The sequence below is a fragment of the Trachurus japonicus genome, chromosome 24 (genome assembly GCF_045865225.1).
Source record: "Trachurus japonicus isolate A0001 chromosome 24, Traja_1.0".
NCBI lineage: Eukaryota > Metazoa > Chordata > Actinopteri > Carangiformes > Carangidae > Trachurus > Trachurus japonicus.
In genome coordinates, this window is record NC_140930.1 from 2,804,215 (window position 1) to 2,825,440 (window position 21,226).

A 21,226-nucleotide genomic window follows, 5' to 3' on the forward strand; every position below is an offset into this window, starting at 1 on the left:
TTGAAATGTAGTGAAGCAAAAGAAGAAAGCGAAATAAATAGAAATGAAGTCTTATCAGTTTTGAAAATGGCAGCACAACATGAATTTGTAAAGACGGAGCGACCGTGGGGAATTAAGAGTAAAACAAAAAACAAGAAAACAAAGTGAAATCTATCTCACAGTTGTTTACAGCTGCAGCTGTTCTTCTCTTGAATGTATGAAATGACCGAGAGGCGAAAGTTGGGAAGTCGTTTTAGTTTGTTTCACTGAGAATAATGGACTGAATAATTTGAACCTTCATCAGGTGGACGGATGCATCTGTGAACGCACCTCCATCCAGTTTAAATGGCTGAGAGAGACACAAACTCACCTTCAGGTCCATTTAGCGGCTTCTCTGGAGCTTTTGATGACATCACATGACTTTCATCAGCAGCTGTTATGGGTCCGTTCATTTTTTCACATTGGTTTGGTTATATTTTGTCTTATATCAACCATTCAATCTACTATTCTATAACTTATTATTGCATATACACATCGCACATTTTTTACTTTGCACTAAAATCAACACTGCCAGTTCTGTTGTATATACCCTTTTGTACATTACATTCTATTTCATTTGCTATTGCTATTTTATTATGTATAGTTTGTTTTTTTATAATCGTATTCTTTATATTCTTATACTATATGTTGTTATCGTCACTGTGTGTCTGTGTAATGCTGCTGCTGCACTGTAATTTCCTAGCTTGGGATCAATAAAGTATATCTATCCATCCATCCATACATACATACCGGGATTAACATAAATAATTGCTAGGTTTTGTTTTATTTTGCATTGTCTCGTATTCACTGTGTTTTTTTATTTTTTATTTTGTTCTTCTTTCATTCTGTGTTCAAATAAACTTTCATTCATTTGTTCATTCAATCCCGTCCCATCCACTTTCATATTAATTACAGTGTTTCAGATGAATGTGATTAACACACTGGACTAGGAGCTGGTGAAGCTACGTCTGTAATTAAGAGTGAGAAGGAAATACCTCAGAGCCACTGAAGCTCAGTCCCCTTCCTCACATTGTGATGTTAGATATTTAAGTCTAAGCTGTAATAATAAACACTCAGGTAGGTTATTACATATCAGTTTCTGTTCCCTCATCCTCATCCTCACCCTCTCTCAAAACGGCAAACATTTCATTTTTGGAGCTTTGCGGTTTCTTCCTTTGTTGACTCATTATTATTGTTTTGGTTCAGTCTGGTTTTGTGTTTTATGACCGTGGTGGTGTGGTTGTTATTGATGTTGTGTTGTCTGTTAATGTGTAATGTATGTGTGATTGGATCCCAGAGGGAATTAGCTCTAAAGAGGATTTTAATAAATGAAACGCGACGTTGAAGGTTCTGCTGCGACTCTGTGGCTTTAAACTGCTCTTATTAACTTATTAATACAGTAGAGTATAAAGGTCAGTGCTGCACGGTCAAACTGGGAGCAGACGTCTCCCAGTTTAATTTTTCTGACTGGATTTTTTTCAGGATTTGGGATTCAGATCTAAAAAATCCAATTTCAGTGTAATAATAAAACTTTATTTACATAGTTGTAAGTTGAAAACAAGAGTCCCCCAAGCAATGACATGTATGAAACAGTCAGATCTCACCCTGATCCTTGTATAAACCCTAAATCCTTGGGTGTGTGGCTCTGATGATGTCGACTCACAGCGCCCCCTGCTGGATGAAGCATTGTACTGCAGGCAGACTGAATTATAACTACACCAAACTCTGAACCACTCTACTCCTCTGGGATCTTTCCTGGTTTAATCTCTACTTCCTGTTTCTTTTCCTCACCTGTCTGTCACTGCTTCTTCTTCCTCCTCTTCGCTCTCATCCTTCACCTCCTCCACTGCTCTGTCCTCATCCTCTGCTCTCTCCTCAAACCCTCAAACATAGATAACCTGACGCTGCTGCATCATAAAAACAGAATTCCCGTGGTCACATTAGAGAACTTTTTATTTTTATTAAGAGCAGAAACACAAATTATCACAGACAAAGTCGACAGAAAAAAACACAAAAAACAGATGAACTAAATAAAAGATTTCCGCCTCAGACATTAAGAGGCGCCGCCGGTGCAAAATAAAAAGTAAGACACTCCCCCGACAAACCTGGGAAGCGGCTCAGCAGCACGTGACCAGTCCTGCAGCAGAGCTCCTTAATGGGAATCGTCTCTTTCATCCTCTTCCTCCTCTTCCTCTTCCTCCTACTGCTGCTGCTGCTGCTCCGGCAGCGCTGCTCCTTCTCTCGACAGCCGGTCGGCCTCCTCGTTCCCCCAGTAGCCGGAGTGACCGGGGATGTGCATCTGGAGGAGAAAGAGGAGGAGGAGGAAGAGGAGGAAATCATCATATATCAATTTCAATATCAATCAATCAATTTGTTTATTTCGGGCATGTCAATTTAAATCATCATCATCACACTTCATCTTAGTTCAAATAATACAATACACATGGCCGAAAGGGAAAGCGGGAGAAGCTAAATCTTATCTAGTCCCGCCCCCATTGCACACAGAATAAAAAATCTTTATCATAATCTTTTCTTTTTGCTTTTTTCTCTTTTTTTTTTTACATTTTGATATAACATTCTTTTACTTATGACATTTTGACAAAACATGTTACAGCAGTAGGTAGTATACAGATCATATCATAATCTTTTCTTTTTGCTTTTTTACATTTTGATATAACATACTTTTACTTATGACATTTGACATAACATGTTGGCAGCAGGTAGTAAACAGAGCTGAAGTTTAGCTCTAGACAGTAGCCTACATACAGATTACGTGTGTGTTTGCACATGTGTCCATATTTGTCCGTCATGAGTGAACAACAGTCTCATCTTGTAGCTTGGCATGTCACAAAGTCACAAAGTGGTCCAATCGACAGATTCATTGTCTCAGTCATTACATTTAATTAAACCTGCATTTTAGGATTATGTAATATCTCAGCATCTCTAAAAGTCACACAGACTTTCACTCTGGATTGTGTGCACACCATCATCACCACTTTAATATTTATATATATTATTATAATAAGGAACATCAATGCAGTTAAGCTGTTTTGGTGCAGCAGAATCCTACGAAGTCTGTTTCCACCAGAGAAAGAAAATAAATATCACTAAGGTAATGTAAGGTTATAATCGAATCTTTATCTTATTTTCTTTCACTGGCAGAAACAGCCACTAAAATTATAATTAATCAACATAATCAGTATAATTTCAACATTAAACAAACTATAAACAATTGTACACTTAGTCATTATTTTAATTCATTTCCTTCTTCTTTGTTTTGATACATATATTATCTCATTTGTAAAAGGATTTCTTGAAAAAAGAGGTAGACAACATAAGTTGGCTTCTTTCTGCCCCCTATTGTTAGTTTTTTTGTATTAAACTCTTCTTTTTTTATTTATTTTTTTCAATAAATGAAACAAATAAATATCATCTGCTGATGAAGGTCTCTTATCTACATTATAACTGAATATTACTGGGTTGTATCGACTGTCGACTGGACAGCTGCTCCTAATAAACTGACCACTGAACAACTGAATTATAAAACATATTAAAATAATTGAGAAACAATGAACAGTGAAACATTTCCATCATTTAATCCCTGTGTGAACTGCTTTTTTTCTGTCTCTTTCACAAACTGACTCTTCATTCTGAGTGATGAGGCTGTAGCGCCCCCTGTGGTCAGTTCAGAGTAGTAGTCAATAGGTTTCACTGATCATGATCATTATTGATGCAACAGTCTAGACTTTCTTTAACCTGTGTAGATTTTTAATACATTTAATACATTACTGAATAAATTAAACTGTTTTCGACTCCATTTTACATTTAGTTTCTGTTTATTTGTTTAATTGAATCTTTTATCTCCATAATAAACCAGACAAACACTTTTTACACTGAACTTCTCTCTATTATTAGAAATCTCTACATTTATGATAATATATCAGGGTTCCCACTCTTTTCTTGAAATCGTTTTCCAGGACATTTTCAGCTGCTACAGTCTGACGGACATGAGTTTTTACGCCATACACTGATTCATCCCCTGTCCCATTCATGCTTTGGAGAAGTCTTCTTTTCGACAATGGTAGCTTATTTTGTACATTTAATCAGTTTGTTTCTACATTTATTCCTCTCTCTCATTCTCTCTCCCAGAAATCGGATTTAAAAATGTGCAGTCTACGGCTCTAACTAATGAAATAATCTCTTAAAGGGACAACAAGGAGTTTTGTTAAAGCGAAGTGTTTTCACACTACATTTATGAGCCTCCGCACCGTGAAATTCTTTGACCGGCGCAAGACAGACTCATGTTTTCATTCATCAAGAATTAAAGTCAGAGGTTGGAAGACGATCACATACCGTCGTAGTTCCCACCATAAACGGAGATTCAGCGGCGTTATTCTCATGACTCGCCACGAAACCGAAAGTAAAGAAACGCTGGTCGGCTCGCCCAGCATTTCCACCACCACTAATAATAACAAAATAACGATAGAGACAAAATGATATATTTATCGAAAATGGGCCCATTAACAGGTGTGGGTAACGTAGATCCATCCACATTAACGTGAGACTTTTAAATAACCAAATAGAAACTCCTCGTTGTCCCTTTAAATGCTTAGAAATTATGACAAATTTGTCATTTATCAGCACAAACATGTTTTTTTTTTTGGAAACAAAATCCTTAGAAGGGTGTGAAAAAGTCAAATAGAGCTCTGGTAGCTGTGATAAAACATTTTCCAGGACATTCGACTTTTTTTCCTCATTTTCCATGTGTTTTCCAGATTATCCAACACGCGTGGGAACCCTGTCTAGTAAAACAGAAACCAGACTCCTCTGACTGTTGCAGTATTGATATTTACCCAGACGACCTCCAGCTCCGAGTTGAGTCTGTCCAGCTTCACAAAGTCGTCTTTGTTGATGACCTGACCTCCAGACTTCAGCCTCCAGCCGTTCAGCTTCCAGTTCTTCACCCAGCTGGTCACACCTGCAGCAGGAAAACACCACGGCAACACAAAACCTTCAAGCTACCAACAACAACAACAACAACTCTGGTTTATTCTGCAGCGTCTCCATGGAGTTGCTGCTGCTGCTGAGGTCCAGTCTGACTCTGAGTCAAACCTCTGAAACCCATTCATGTAAAAATCATGAGTTTATGAATTTATAAAAATGAACAGGATTCACTCTTCAGGGTCTGATGTGGTGAAATTCAACAAACTGAATCTGACACATGTTGATAATAAACTTTAAAATCAGAATTAAAAGGGATCTTTCAACATTTAGACAAATTCGCCACTACAAAACGCTCTGGTGGACAAGTTGTGACAACATTCACCATGCTTTAATAATAATAATGGAAAGTTACAAGACAGAGTTGTTTTTAAGGTTAATGCAAAGATGCCGATGCGCATTCCCGTCGGGGCAGTCGTTTTTCAGCACAACACCGGCTCTGTATTTCCCTCTAAAACAACTCTGTGTGGTAACGTTGTGTTATTATCTCATAGCGTGGTGAATGTGCAGCTCACAACTTGTCCACCAGAGCGTTGTGGAGTTGTTGGATTGTGTATTTGATGAGTTTGATGATGAGGGAAACCAAGAAATCCCATAATGAGCCTCCTCCGTAGCGTAGCTCTGAGCAGCTCACGGCTCTGCTCCGCCGTTCTAAAAATAGTTTGCACCGACAATTAAAGGTAACGAACCTACTGCTATGACTATAGGGCAGCGGTACTCAATAGGCGGCCCGCGGGCCGCATCCGGCCCGCCGAACCTTCCAATCAGGCCCGCGACTGAGTTCTACTAGTTTACATATTACTGTATACTGTATTTCTCGGGCTCCGTGCGCCTGTAAGTCAATGCGCTGGGACATGGAAACACGTGCGGAGCGTTTGTGTGTGCCTGTGAGGCGCTGCACTGGGATACAGAAACGCTGACGAACCCAAATCACCATGCACGAGTGTTCGGGGAGCGGGCTGGACTGCAGGGTTTCCCCTGCCTGTCTGCAGAGACCGTGGGTGATTTTCACCACCGTCTTGGTTCAACTGTGTGTGCATCATGCATGGGGGGCCGTTCAGATGAAGCGTCTTTTGCGCACGCTCAAACCCATTCAATGTAGCCGTGCGTCATGCACGCTCACAACTCAAAAGCCGTAGCCGCGCGCATTTGATGAGACGTGATTGTTTTTTCGTGCACGTCTGCTGCGCACAGCTGCACGACCTGCTTCTCCCCCGCTGTTGTGTCCCGGTTCCATCGGCCTGTGTCTCTCCTACTGTTTCCCACTGAGCTCTGCCTCGTTTGAAAGGTGAAGGAAGCCCGTGTGTGGAAAGACGTCGCCTCCGAGATGTAGAATGTGTATTATAGAAGAGAAACACACATTTCAGGACCAATGACTTGTATCCTCAGAACAGAGTCAGACGTCCTGTGATGGTCAGGTCATATTTAAGCTGAAAATCACAGGGCATGTCTGAGGATACAAGTCAGCAGTGTAAAGCTCCAGCATGATATGGAAATGATGATATGATAATGTCAAGATTTTTCATTTTATATCATACAAAACACCATGAAGTGTATAAATAAAAATGATGTGCTTACAAGTAAAATAAAAATATTTAAATTATTAGACGAAAAAGGTGAATTTAATTTCAATCTAGGCCTATTCGAATGTGCGGCCCCCAAGGTGTCTGTTAAGAAAAATTCTGGCCCTTCGAAAAATGTATTTGAGTACCCCTGCTATAGGGGTTATGGTGATGGGCCAATTTGCCAAAAATGTTGAACTATCCCTTTAATTTAAGCAGGATCCAGGTTCAGAGAGTTGTTTTTCTCACCGTTGATGGTGAACTTGCTGTCGGTGTAAAGGATCAGCTTCTTGATGTTGTTCTGTTTGGCTTGTTCCAGCGCTTTGCAGGCTGCCTGGTACACACACACACACAGTAACACACACACACACACACACACACACACACAGTAACACACACACACACACACACACACATTAACACACACAGTGTAACACACACACAGTGAGGACGGTTAGACACAGTTACACAAATCAAATATCTACGACACAATTTTCAGTCTCTGCTCATAAAACTATTTAACCCTTTAAGGACTTTAAGGTCTTTTTCTTTTAACCTTCATGTTGTCCTTCTGGGTCAAATTGACCCAATCTGTTCCCTTCCTCCTTCCTTCCTTCCTTCCTTCCTTCCTTCCTTCCTTCCTTCCTCCTTCCTTCTTTGATCCAATTGACCTGGTCTGTTCCCTATCCCTCCATCTTTCTTTCCTTCCTTGAACGAATCTGTTCCCTCCCTCTATCTTTCCCCTCCTTCTTTCCACAATCCTTTTCCCCTTCCTTCCCCCCTTCCTTCCCTTCATCCTTACTTCTTCCTTCCTTTTTGACCCAATTGACCCAATCTGTTCCCTCCCTCCTTCTATCTTTCTTTCCTTTTTCCCTTCCTTCTTTCCTACCATCCTTCCCTTTGTCCTTCCTTCCTTCCTTCCTTCCTTCCTTCCTTCCTTCCTTGACCCAGGAGGACAACAATAAAAGACTTTTAGGGAAAATAAAATAAAAATACAGTGAGGATTAATTTTTTCATAATAAACCTCTTTTAGATATGTATTTATCATTGTAACTTTTTAATATATTTATTGGGAATATTGGTTTCTAGTGATGTTTCTGTCTTTGTTATTTCGTTCCAGTAAATGTGAATGTTCAAAACTTCAGTGACTCTCTCTCTGCAGCATCATGTGAGTTTCTGTCAGAACTGATCAACGACTTCTGACGGTTTTACATTTATCTGTAAACACGGTCAGACTCACAAAGAGCTGCACAAACGTGAAGCTCATCATTTAAAAATCGTGACGTGACGATGCAGTTTGTTTTGTTAGAGACGTTTTACCTGCAGCTCTGCTCTCTGGTTGGTCTGTCGTCCCGCCAGACGCTCGGCGACGTTTCTGCAGGAAAAGCATCGATAAGTGTGACAGGTTGTTGAAACATGTGCGTCCTCAGTGTGTGTGTGTGTGTGTGTGTGTGTGTTCTCACAGCGGGTGGTTGGGGCCCCAGTACACTCCGATGCCGGCCCGGGCTTTGCTCTTCCCGTTGGACGTGCAGCCGCCGTCGGTGTAAACCACCACAGCGTCGCCTGGACGGAGGATTTTATATTTTAATTAACATATATAGGACGAATCACCTTGTTGTTTTCAACTACTTCCGGGTAGAAAACCAGCATTCGAACAATAGTGACAGACGAGAGTTTCGCTATAGGCTATATTTCTGATTGTTCATGTCACTATATCACCGTTTAGACTAATGACTGATGTTTGTAAAGTTTATAAAATCAATGATTGGACAAACATTACTATTTACATGTGCACATTTTTGTAATTAGTCATGGTTATCATAGATTAGCCGGGCTAACGGTTAGCTACCTGTTTAACTTTAATAACTCAGTGACTCAATAAACGCTCCATGAAAAAATATTTTCTCCAGCGGATATCTGAGTTCCAACATGACTGAGCTAACTGGAGTAGTTTCATGTCGTGTCCCACAACGGGAGGGTTTTAACAGCTGACGTCCTGATGTTAGCTTAGCTACCGCTGTTAGCTTAGCTACCGCTGTTAGCTTAGCTACCGTCGTTAGCTTAGCTACCGTTAGCTTAGCTGCTACCATTAGCTGTCCCTGTCAGCTGAGCCACTGATGCTTTCTAGACACTGTGATTCCCCCAAACTGAATAAATACAACACATAGCAACACAAAACACACACACAGAAATAGTAATGTTTCTTCAATCATTTCAGATTTGTCTAAATGATAGGGCGTGAAAAATATTATATATATAGCTAAACTCTCGTTCGTTACTATTGATCTCATTCAAATGACGTGCTGGTTTTCTACCCGGAAGTTGTTGTAAACAACAAGGAGATTCGGTCTATAAATTATAATGAGGTTGATCTGATTTCCACCAGACCGTGTTATGATCTGTCCCTCTCACCCATGTATGTGAAGCCGTCGGAGCTTTCTGAAGAGGAGCTCTCTGAGGGTTTGAGTCGTTTGGGGGGCGACACCACCTCGTCAGCCTCAGAGTGAACCCTCTTCCTCCCCAGGGGGATGTACTCCAGAGGCTCCGGGCCGCGTTTAGGCAGCGGAGCAGCAGGAGGCTCCACCGCTGGAGCTACACGACACCAAACAAACAGAAAAACACAGTCAGATTTCACTTTAAATGTAAAGAAATGCTGTTTTTAAAGTTACTACATCACCCTGATACTTGTCTCTCTACACTGACTCCTTCCCCGTCCGGTTTAGGGTTCAGTTCAAAACTGTATTGCTTTTTTTTTTTCAATGTAACAGGCATTGACATACAAATGTAATTACATACAACGTAACACTATCGTAAGGAACAAACAAAAACAGGACAGAAAAAGGTTAAAAACAAACAAAAAAGAGGATTAGATTGACAGTTACTACTTAATCAAACTTAAATTTTTCCCATTTTTTGTTACGCTTTTCAAACTTGTCTCAATTTGTTGCGATTATTTCTTCAAAATAAATTGGCTTTGCACTTTTTTTTTTTTTTTTAATAATTCAAATGCAAGTTCCTTTTTGATTTCGGCCTTAAATATAAATATTTTCCCCATAAGTATAATATGTATTGCTTGTCATTAAAAGTCTAAATGGATGAAGACCCACCTTTTCTCACTGGATGGACTTTTATCCTGTTAACAGTATAGCTTTTATTTGTATTTTACCTTATTTTGGTGTCCGTTTTTTGGTTTCCTACTGTTATTTATATTTCTGGCACTGGATTGTATTTTTGTTGTGTAGGACTTTGGGCAACTGAGGTTGTTTTTAAATGTGCAATATAAATAAAAGTGGAGTTAAATTGAATTAAGCTGAATTTCTGATTGAATTCAGCTTGTAGAAAAGGTGGAGGCGTTCAGTACCTTTCTTCACCGCTGGAGGTGCAGTGACTTCGACTCCTCTGAAAAACGCCCAGGCATCTTTCTCTTTCTCAAACTTCTTGAAGGAAGCAGCTGGAAACTTTTCCACCTGGGTCTTACATTCATCCCTGCATGACAGAGGAAAAAACAGGGAAATAAAGGAAGGATCAATAATAACTACAGAGATCTGAACACAAATCCTGACACTGATTCTTATTTTGACAATAAAACTAGACCTTAATTTTCGTAACATAAATTCTTATACTCTCTCATTTTTGTCATTCTTTATTTATAGGCTTGTTACAGACAGATGTAATATGTACATGGTGGTGAGGAGGTCACAGTTTAAAATAGAGTGATGCCAGGAGATTGAACAGGTTTCATATTATCATAATATACAGGAGAAGAAACCAATATAGTTAAGGTAGGCCAACACAAACAAAGTCATTTCAAACTAACTGTTTTGATGTAAAACATGGTGTTCGATTGGTGGATTTACGGTTATGAATATGAGCTTTGGCTAAAAATAATGATATAATATTGATATAATTAGGAGGGATGGATTAAATATATTATGGCCTTTAAAATGTAAAATGTATTGTGTCATCCTCGGCAACGCCCACACTGAGTGTGTGTTGCTTTGGAAGAAAAACACTAAAATACATTGAAATTAAACAATTGCAAACATGTTGTCATCTCAGCCGAATGACAGTGTAGATTGTAGATGATTATAAAATGCAGTTTATTTTTTATTTAAGCGGTGTTTCTATGCGATAAAGCTGAAAAAGGCGTGAAAACACTAAAAAAAACTGGATGTAACGTAACATGGCAGCTCGACTCCTTTTTTAGGGTGCAGATAATTCACCCTACAGTGTCAGTGGAGTTTTTTTTTGTTTAATTACATAAATGATGAACTCATTCTCACCATGTTTTGTAAACCCCGGGTTTGAATCCCTTCCTCACTGCGTAGTAAAACTTTCCCTTCGCCATGAGGTCGATGCCGCTGCCGCCGCCGCCGCTGCTGCTGCTGCAGAGGCTCCTGGCTGCTCTGAAAACACCGGGCAGTCTGAACATTACTGTCCCACACCGAGCTGTCCTGACACGGGAGACACGACTAACACCCTCATACTGACTCAGAAACAGTCAAATATTAACCAAAACTCACTGCTCAGTCAGTCTCCAGAGCTGTTTTTGATGTGAAAGGCAGCAAATGTTTGGGATAAACCGAGCAGCAGCAGTCAAAGCTAAGTTAGCTAAGTTAGCTCAGCTGCTACTAGTTTGCTGTCTCTTCTACCAGGAAATATCACAAAAAACAAACTTAAACGCGGTTAAAGTGTTTCAAAACGAACATGACACCGCTGTCACATATCTTTTGGTCGTTTAAGACCGAAATAAAGCGTTTGTTTCAAGCCAGTAACACAGAAAAGGAGTTGAAAACGGTGATGTTGTTGACAGCCGTTAAATGGCTTTTCACGTTGTACGTAAACTCACGTCCTGGTGCTGCATTCAGGGCCTGTGCGGTATCGTAAATTACTGATTTGTCACAGTTAATTAAAATAAGTACAAGAAAACCGTGGGCAGGATAGTACAAAAAAATACAATATATTTATTTTATTTTGTGGGAGTTGTCTACGCTTTAGGAGTGTCCGCTAAAAACACGTGAACGCAACAAAAGTGGCCGAATAAACAGTTCCATTTACCATTAATAATTTTTTTCCCATTCTACTTGAATGCAGCGACATCGCCCAAAGCCCAAAGCGCGATCGCACGACCTCTCGCGATACGTGGTGCTGCGTTCAAGACCCCTTTTTTGAATTGTTTGAATTGTTGAAATCTTTCTGCGGTGTAGTAAATTTGGGGATTTGTCCCAGTTAATGAAATTACTAGGTACACGATAATTTTAATAGGAAGAACGATGATGCATATTTTCTCGTGAACTTGATCTTACTTTTTGCTAAATTGTACATACACACAAAAAAATAAACTTCTTTGAATTAAAATCAGAGTTTCCTTCCTTTTCTTCTTTTGTACTATTGACCTATGTGTTTATTTTTCTATTATATGTATTATATATTTATTTTTTTGTCTGTCTCTGCAGATCTTTGCTTTGTTTGTAAATGTTATTACTTTTATTGATGCTGGAATTTAATGTACAGTTTTTTAAATGAAGGAAAAATAGAAAATAAGTAGGCTACACGTAAAGATATCATAGCAAATACAATTTATTTGGTTTATTTTGTGTTAATTATCCACGGTGTATGCGTAATTACTGTTAACAGACCGCTAAAAAGACACATGAACGCAACAAAAGTAGCCTATTTAAATTAAATAACTTTTTCCTTTTACAACAGTGTTGCCTTTCCAATGATTTTTTCCCCATTCACCTTGAATGCAGCGTCATCGCCCAAAGCGCGATCCCACAACCTCTCGCGATACCAGCGCGCCCCGCTCGCATTGGATTAATTCAACTCTCGCGATGTTCCGGTCTCTTCCCCTGGCCGTCGTTGACAGAGGTTAGTCGTGCCATTTTACGCTGGCCTGACTTTTCTGTACCAAAATGCGCTTTAACGCCGTTTATCGATCAAATTCACGCTCCGCACACATAGTTAAGACTTTGATACCTTAGATTATTTGGTTTGTGGCGGTGGATGGCCGATTTAGAGCAGAATATGGAGGGTAGTAGAGTCGCCCCGGTGAATGGGTCTGTGACTGACTGGTGCTCGGTAGCTAGGCCGTACATGTGTTCAGTCCAGCAGCAGGAGGAGGAGGAGGACTGGAACCATTCACCTCTATACACGAGTGGTTTTATTTAAATAAGTCTTTTAACTAATGTTTTCCTGCTAAAAAGCCTCAGCTTTATTATTGCAGGGTAGAAACTGACAGCCGGCTAACGCTGTAAAAGCTAACTGCTGCTGTATGGAGGCTAACATGCTGCCTGGTTTTACTCAATGGGACTAGTTTCTTAACTTTCTGGTACAAATTGTGTTTTTTTTGTGCAGGAACTCATCATTTATGACTTAAACAAATCTAAAAGTCACATGTTTAGGTGTTAGTTTGCTGCTACACAGTTAAAAATCAGTGGGAAAGTGTGTTAGCTTAGCGTGGTGGTTCATGCTGGCTCGGTGTGTTCAAAGATCCCGGGATTCACGAGTTCATATATGTATGTGTGTGTGTGTTTTTGTGTTTTTCTCTACACAGACAAAGGCCATGTTTAGTACCAGCGCCAAAATAGTGAAGCCTAATGGCGAAAAGCCGGACGAGTTCGAGTCTGGGATCTCCCAGGTAAGAGGACTAAAGTCTTATTATATCAAAACTGTGTGAAGTGAATGATGCTATAAGTATATTATAAGTTTCCTCCTGTCTGACAGAGCATGAAGGCAACATGCAGATAAATTGTGTTTGCTCCATAAATGCTGTGATGCTTTTCCCCATGAGGTTGCTCCTCTAGTTAAATCTGGAGCATGTTTTGCTGTGATGATAATTAAGGATGTTTTAGGATTTAAACAACAGACAGAGACATTAACTGAGTTTATTCCACAAGGGAAACGTGCAACACACTTATAAACATGCATTTAAACAGAAAATACCCAGTTATGTGCAGTCTTTACAGTAGAAACATTTGTTAATCTGTCTCCATGTGGTCTGAGATGCTGAGGTCAGAGCTCAGCTTCTGGTTGATGGATGAACGTTTAAACTTTTCAAGATCCTCGTGAACTTTTTCCTTTATTGAGACTAGAATCAGTAGAAACTAAATGAAGTAAACTTAAATCTTAAATCTGACTCTGTGTGTTTGTAATGTGTGTGTCCCTGCAGGCTCTGCTCGAGCTGGAGATGAACTCTGACCTGAAGGCTCAGCTGAGAGAGCTGAACATCACTGCAGCCAAGGTAGGACCTCACCGTGTGTGTCTGTGTGTGTTTTAGGTTTGTCACGATACCAGAACCAATACCTGTAAGTTTCCAAGTTTTTAGATTCTTATTTGTTATCACAGTTAGAAAAAGAAACAGTTTCATATCAGACTTTCTTGTATTTAAGCTCCACTGAGCTTCAACAACTTCTCCACCTGCACAAATAATGCCAAGTGTATCATATTTGATGCATACAGTTTGAGACCTACGTCATTAGTGTCATACTTTTCTTCTAAAGAATCTTCTGGATACAATATAAGATTTAAATATTTCAATGAGGAGCAATACCTTTTAAAAATGCCAGATGTATCAAGTATGATGCAAATGAAAATGTAAAAATTATGCAAATTGCTATTTTCTTTTATTCCAAATAGTTTGTCAGAACGTAGGAGGGAGGGAGGGAACAGATTCGTTCTAGGAAGAAAGGAGAAAGAAAGATGGAGGGTCAGTTGGATCAAAAGAAGGAAGGAAGGGAAAAAGGATTGTGGAAAGAAGGAAGAGAGAAATGAGGAAGGAAGGATGGAGGAAGGGAACAGATTCGGTCAATTTGACCCAAAATGACAATAGGAGGGTTAAAAAAAGGTAAATATGGCTCAACACAAAGTCATGTAGTCGTTATTTTTTTATCCTTCAAGTCCTTAAACTGTTCTCATTCATTCACTTTCAGCCTGTTTTCACTCAGATTGCTGCAGAAATGACTCATTTCATTTCTTAATTTGTGCTTTTCACACTAGCACAAGTTGGATGTATCTGGTCCAAACGCTGCAACATGAGCTCAGGTTCACACGTATAAAGTTTATCTGGTTCTTATGATACCGAGAAAAAAGAGCAAGTTTTGGCATCAACTTGGTACTGAGGTATCTGTTCTCGTGACAACCCGACTGTGTGTTGTGTGTGTGTGTCTGTGTGTTATGTGTTGTGTTTGAGCCGACGTGGACATCCGGAGCGCTGCTTCTCCTGGCTCTGTCCTGGTGGCGTATGGGAGCGTAGCTCTGAGCTCTGAGCTGAGACGTACAGTCCCGTTCCACGACGTCGGAGACAAAGCTCTGTCCCCGGCCTCGGCTGGTGAGGACGGGCGTCCTGCATATTCCTACATCTTCCCAGAGCCCTGAAGGGGCCGTGACTGGGGGGCTAAACCATGCAGTGCACACTCATTTAAAGTTTTAAAGATGTGATTATACAACTCTGGAAAAAAGATAAGAGGCCACTTTAGCATCTCTACATGTATGAAAGTCATTCTTTTCTTTTTTAAATACCAACACATATAAAAACCACTGCTGGGATTAAACATTGACATTATCCCACAAAAACCGGTTTATAAACTCTTCCTGAGTTGAAATATTCTTGTTGTGGTGTTTAGGAATAAATATGAACATGTTTTCTTTGCATTATTATTATTCAAGGTCTGAAAAGACTTGGTATTTTTTGTTATTTTAGACTAGTTTAGTCATTTTCAGCCAATAAAAGCTCTAAATGACAATATTTTTATTTCAATTTTGGGAGAAATGTTGTCGGTAGTTGATAGAATAAAACGAACACATACCTATAAATAGTAAAACCAGAGAAACTGATCATTTTGGGATGGTCTCTTCATTTTTTCCAGAGCTGTATCTCTAAGTGTCGATGCTGTGAGGTGTTGGATCGTCCGGCTGTTGGTTTGTTAAAGTCTTGTCTGTTTTGTTTTGTTTTGTCGTCTTTAGGAGATCGAGGTTGGTGGCAGCAGGAAAGCCATCATCATCTTCGTCCCCGTTCCTCAGCTGAAGTCCTTCCAGAAGATTCAGGTGCGTCTGGTGAGGGAGCTGGAGAAGAAGTTCAGCGGAAAACACGTTGTCTTCATTGCACAGGTGAGGAAGTTTGTGTGTTTAACATGTGTAACTAGAGGATCAGACTCTGGTTTGTGTCATTGAGTTATCACTGATCTAAATGTGCAACAACAAACTGTGAAATCTGATCCTTCTTACTGTTTTTATTTAAAGAGATAGTTCAACATTTTGGCAAATTGGCCCATTGCCATAATCCCTATAGTCATAGCAGTAGGTTCGTTACCTTCAATTGTCGGTGCAAGCTATTTTTAGAACGGCGGAGCAGAGCCGTGAGCTGCTCAGAGCTACGCTACAGAGGCTCATTATGGGATTTCTTGGTTTCTCTCATCAAACTCATCAAATACACAATCCAACAACTCCACAACGCTCTGGTGGACAAGTTGTGAGCTGCACATTCACCACGCTATGAGATAATAACACAACGTTACCACACAGAGTTGTTTTAGAGGGAAATACAGAGACTGTTGATGAGAAACTGTCCCTGAAGGCAACGCGCATCAGCGGTTTTGCATGAATTTCCCTCTAAAACAACTCTGTCTGGTAACGTTGTGTTATTATCTCATAGCGTGGTGAATGTGCAGCTCACAACTTGTCCACCAGAGCGTTGTGGAGTTGTTGGATTGTGTATTTGATGAGTTTGTTGAGGGAAACCAAGAAATCCCATTAGCCTCCGTAGCGTAGCTCTGAGCAGCTCACGGCTCTGCTCCTCCGTTCTAAAAACATCTTGCACCGACAATTAAAGGTAACGAACCTACTGCTATGACTATAGGGGTTATGGCAATGGGACAATTTGACTATCCCTTTTAATGTATGAACTGAACCAGTAGTAGTGTATATAACCTGTGTTTGAGCCGACGTGGACATCCGGAGCGCTGCTTCTCCTGGCTCTGTCCTGGTGGCGTATGGGAGCGTAGCTCTGACCTCTGAGCTGAGACGTACAGTCCCGTTCCACGACGTCGGAGACAAAGCTCTGTCCCCGGCCTCGGCTGGTGAGGACGGGCGTCCTGCATATTCCTACATCTTCCCAGAGCCCTGAAGGGGCCGTGACTGGGGGGCTAAACCATGCAGGGCACACTGTTTTTAAAGTTAAATATGTGACCAGACCTGAGAAGGATGAAGTTAGTGAAGATAAAAACATGTTTTCACATCAGGGACAAACTGATAAAACGGTTAAAACAAACTTGTAGGTTCAGTTTTGTTCTTGTTCTAATGTGTTTGAAACTTTTCTCCTAAATCTGTCTGGATGTGATGCAGGTTTCTGACTTTGTTTGTTCAGTAAAAGTTAAACACATTGACTCTGAACATCTGTCTGACTCTACAAGTCTTATCTCCAGATGTTTTGTCTCCTTGTTGTGAACTCTGAGTTTAATGAGGTTGTGTTTGACTTCCAGAGGAGAATTCTGCCCAAACCCACCAGGAAAAGCCGCACAAAGAATAAGCAGAAGCGTCCCAGGAGGTGAGTCACACGGAGCGACGATGATGATGATGAGCTGTTCGTCATCTACAGGTCTGAGTTCAGCTGTTCAAACATCTTCAAACTAAAACTGATGTTCTCACTGGAGCATCTGCTTTTATTCTGACACTGAACTGAAGATCAATAACAATAGATTTAAATAAACCTGAGATTAAGATTATTATCACAGACAGAAGCAGAAAACATGAAGACTTTAATTTGAGTCATTTGTTTCTGAACTAATTATGTAATTAATTCATACTCAGACGATGGAGTTGATTTTCTTTAGTGAAACTCAGATGTTTCTGTGACAGATGGTTATTAAAGTCTAAACCAAATAGTTGAACTTTATTGATCATGAAGGAAATCCTTCTGCCAGGTTGCTCCAAATGGAAACAAATAAAATACACTGCTCAAAAAAATAAAGGGAACACTTAGACAACACATTGTAACTCCAAGTATATCAACCTGGGATGATAATTTTGATTTACATTGATCATTTTTGTTATTATGTTCTCAGCACACTCTACTATATATATTGAATATCGATTTTAAACTGCAATATTTCATTAATTGAGATCTAAGATGTGGTGTTTAAGTGTTCCCTTTACAGTGTACAAAGAGGAAATGTATGATAAACACATCCTACAGTGTCTAAAACAATAAAAATACACTCTTTTAGTGGAAAACAAACGGCCTAAACATAATTTAAATACAATTCTAGTGCAAAAAGGTCTGAAACATAATTTAGAAACGAGGTTTATTGTTGTATTTTGCACATTGTCAGTGTTTATATTCACCTCCTACTGAAGGAGTTAAATGTTTGAGTCTGAAGAGTTTAGTGAAAAAGTCTCTTGGTCTTTGAACGCGACACCAGACAGTGTGGTGTTGCGTTCACTGACCTTTGAGCCGACGTGGACATCCGGAGCGCTGCTTCTCCTGGCTCTGTCCTGGTGGCGTATGGGAGCGTAGCTCTGAGCTCTGAGCTGAGACGTACAGTCCCGTTCCACGACGTCGGAGACAAAGCTCTGTCCCCGGCCTCGGCTGGTGAGGACGGGCGTCCTGCATATTCCTACATCTTCCCAGAGCCCTGAAGGGGCCGTGACTGGGGGGCTAAACCATGCAGGGCACAGTCTTACACAGGATGTGAAATGAATGATTTTATATTTGCATCGTTTTAGATTTTAATAAATGTGGTTGTTTTGGCTGTTTAATAAGTTTAATTGTCAGAAACAGACTCAGACCTCTAACGTTGAGTCGACTGTGAAGAAGCTGCAACTCATTGATCAGATGATCAGCCGAGAATAGAAATACTTTGTCTTTGGTTTGCATGAAAGTGCATTTATTACAAAAAAAAGAAAACATGGTAAGTTGGTAAGACTTTATAATTAGTACACACTATTAAGCATTAGTTAAGCATTAATAAATACTGAATTTATTACATTTATAACACATGACTACTCCTTAGTATGTAGTTTATAAATACAGTTGGTGCTTATCAATGAGTAAAACATTTTTTACTGTTTATAAACTACATACTATGAGTATTCATGTGTTAAAAATGAAGAATTCAGTATTTATTAATGCTTAATAGTGTGTACTTGTAAGTGTTACTGAAACCATTTCATAACTACGACCAAGCATTAGGGCCACCTTGAGAAACAGACTTGAAGAAAAAAGTCATAATTTTATGAGATAAGTCGTATTATGAGAAAACAAAGTCATATTTTAACCTGTTTTTAGAGTAAAGTTGTTAAAATGAGGCCATGGAGCGTTTGGTGAAGTTGTTCTTCAGGAAAGGTTTCACAAACAAGGAGATAATTAGTCTTTTGGCTCATCAGCACCACGTTGTCGTCAGTATCAGGACGTTGAAAAGAAAATGCATCTGATCTGCAGAAAGAAACAGAACTAGAACAGCTACCGTATCCACTTACTCGTACAATTACCACTTTTTTTTCTCGTAAATTTCCGACTTTTTCTGATAAAATTGACACTTTATTCTCGATTCTGTGAAAAAAAATTATTCTCAATGTGGCCCTGATACTCCGTCGTACATGACACCAGCAGAAACACATTAAAACACTTTACATAGAAAGTTCACATAATAACTCGAGACCTCTGACCAGTGTTGACGTTTGTCCTTCTTCTTCTCCGCCCTGCCTGCAGCCGTACCCTGACGGCGGTGCACGACGCCATCTTGGAGGACCTGGTGTTCCCCAGCGAGATCGTGGGCAAGAGGATCAGAGTCAAACTGGACAGCAGCCGACTCATCAAGGTCCATCTGGACAAGGCTCAGCAGAACAACGTGGAACACAAAGTGAGTCGACGCACACAGAGCAGAACAGAACGGTGTCGTATAAATATAATATATAATATAATATACTCTACTAGTGGAAAACAAACGGCCTAAACATCATTTAAATTTGACTAATTTATTAATATTCAGACTGATTTTCTTCAGTGAAAGTCAGAAGTTTCAGTGACAGATGGTTATTAAAGTCTAAAAAATATAGTTGAAAGATAGAACTTAATTCATCCTGAAGGAAACAAAGAGGAAATACATGATTAACACATCCTACAGTGTCTAGAACAATAAAAATATACTCTACTTGTGGAAAATGAACAGCCTAAACATAATTTAAATACAATTCTAGTGCAAAACGGACTAAAACATGATGTAAAAACGAGGTGTATTGTTGTATTTTGCACATTGTCAGTGTTTATGTTACTGAAGGGGTTAAATGTCTGAGTCTGAATCTGAGAGTTTTGGTGAAAAAGTCTCTTGGTCCTTGAACGTGACACCAGACAGTGTGGTGTTGCGTTCACTGACCTTTGACCCGACGTGGACATCCGGAGCGCTGCTTCTCCTGGCTCTGTCCTGGTGGCGTATGGGAGCGTAGCTCTGAGCTCTGAGCTGAGACGTACAGTCCCGTTCCACGACGTCGGAGACAAAGCTCTGTCCCCGGCCTCGGCTGGTGAGGACGGGCGTCCTGCATATTCCTACATCTTCCCAGAGCCCTGAAGGGGCCGTGACTGGGGGGCTAAACCATGCAGTGCACACTGTTTCATGTTGATAAAGCTGCTGTGATTTTAAATGTGTCATGTTGAAGTGGAAACAAATGAATCAGTTTAGTTTCTCTGTTTTTGTTTAGTTTTTTTTTACTGGTGAGGACTATTTAACTACAACTTTAAACCACAAGACAGTCAAATTAGTCGAACAATTAAGTCAAACTACATAAATAGATGTATATTCTATCCCTTATAATTACAACAAAACGGATAAAACACCTTTAAAATAGCCTAGTTTATTGAAAACATGTAATAAGTTGCTCAAAATATGAATTCATTCATTCATTTCAAATGTGTAAAATTAAAAATATATATATATACATAAAAACAAAATGATAATATAAGCATCAAATCATATAAGTTTAGTTTGAAAAAGGAGTGGGAAGAAGTATGCACTTTTTAATTCCCACCCCTTTCTACTCATCATGGTTTATATATCCATCTGCTACATATTTTTCCATATCAATATAAATATACTACATATTTATCTGTATAAATTAACATGTATATACCACATTACAATATATAAACACATATACTACATATTTATCCATATCAACTTATATGATTTATGATTTCTTTATGCCTAACACCTTCAGTGTCTTTTTGAATCTTGATTTACTTGAGTTTTAACCTGTAACATGATAAATAAACTACAGTTTGTAGTTCATTTATTAGTTGCAGATGTTTGTAACTGAAGTTCAGTATAAATCTGTGTTTTAAGTTGAACTTGTCTCTGACGTGCGTCTCGTGTCGTCCTCAGGTGGAGACCTTCTCCGGTGTCTACAAGAAGCTCACAGGCAAAGACGTCGTGTTTGAATTCCCAGAATTCCAGCTGTAAATGCAGATGACAAAATAAATTTGTTTACTGTCTCTGTTGGACTTCGAACCTCCTTCTTTCTATCTGCTGCTTGTTTTTAAAACAGTTGAGACACAAAAAGAGTCGATAAGACGTTTTCAAGCTGTTTCAACATTTATTAACACTTAAAACACAATAAAAAAAATACATAAATGATATTAAACATGAACCACATCA

At 39.5% G+C, this 21,226-nt stretch overlaps 2 protein-coding genes and 4 non-coding genes across 6 annotated transcripts; 5 read left to right on the plus strand and 1 right to left on the minus strand.

Annotated features, from left to right (window-relative positions):
* Nucleotides 1-1,953: 1,953 nt before the first annotated feature.
* On the minus strand, nucleotides 1,954-11,426 carry rnaseh1 (ribonuclease H1). Its single transcript, XM_085770389.1, has 8 exons — nucleotides 10,865-11,426; nucleotides 9,943-10,067; nucleotides 8,994-9,173; nucleotides 8,045-8,144; nucleotides 7,902-7,956; nucleotides 6,831-6,915; nucleotides 4,872-4,996; nucleotides 1,954-2,317 (listed from the first exon to the last, which is right to left on the minus strand). Exons 1-8 carry the CDS (start codon nucleotides 11,011-11,013, stop codon nucleotides 2,219-2,221), a joined length of 918 nt encoding a protein of 305 aa, XP_085626515.1. The 5' UTR covers nucleotides 11,014-11,426; the 3' UTR covers nucleotides 1,954-2,218.
* A 1,712-nt stretch (nucleotides 11,427-13,138) lies between these two features.
* Nucleotides 13,139-21,063, plus strand: rps7 (ribosomal protein S7). Its single transcript, XM_085770746.1, has 6 exons — nucleotides 13,139-13,221; nucleotides 13,753-13,824; nucleotides 15,546-15,689; nucleotides 17,060-17,124; nucleotides 19,288-19,438; nucleotides 20,954-21,063. Exons 1-6 carry the CDS (start codon nucleotides 13,147-13,149, stop codon nucleotides 21,029-21,031), a joined length of 585 nt encoding a protein of 194 aa, XP_085626872.1. The 5' UTR covers nucleotides 13,139-13,146; the 3' UTR covers nucleotides 21,032-21,063.
* Nucleotides 14,773-14,998, plus strand: LOC146961132 (small nucleolar RNA SNORA73 family). Its single transcript, XR_015035297.1, has one exon. It is a non-coding gene; the product is annotated as a small nucleolar RNA SNORA73 family (small nucleolar RNA).
* Nucleotides 16,520-16,745, plus strand: LOC146961133 (small nucleolar RNA SNORA73 family). The gene has a single exon (XR_015035296.1). It is a non-coding gene; the product is annotated as a small nucleolar RNA SNORA73 family (small nucleolar RNA).
* On the plus strand, nucleotides 18,031-18,256 carry LOC146961134 (small nucleolar RNA SNORA73 family). The gene has a single exon (XR_015035295.1). It is a non-coding gene; the product is annotated as a small nucleolar RNA SNORA73 family (small nucleolar RNA).
* Nucleotides 19,959-20,184, plus strand: LOC146961135 (small nucleolar RNA SNORA73 family). The gene has a single exon (XR_015035298.1). It is a non-coding gene; the product is annotated as a small nucleolar RNA SNORA73 family (small nucleolar RNA).
* Nucleotides 21,064-21,226: the final 163 nt, after the last annotated feature.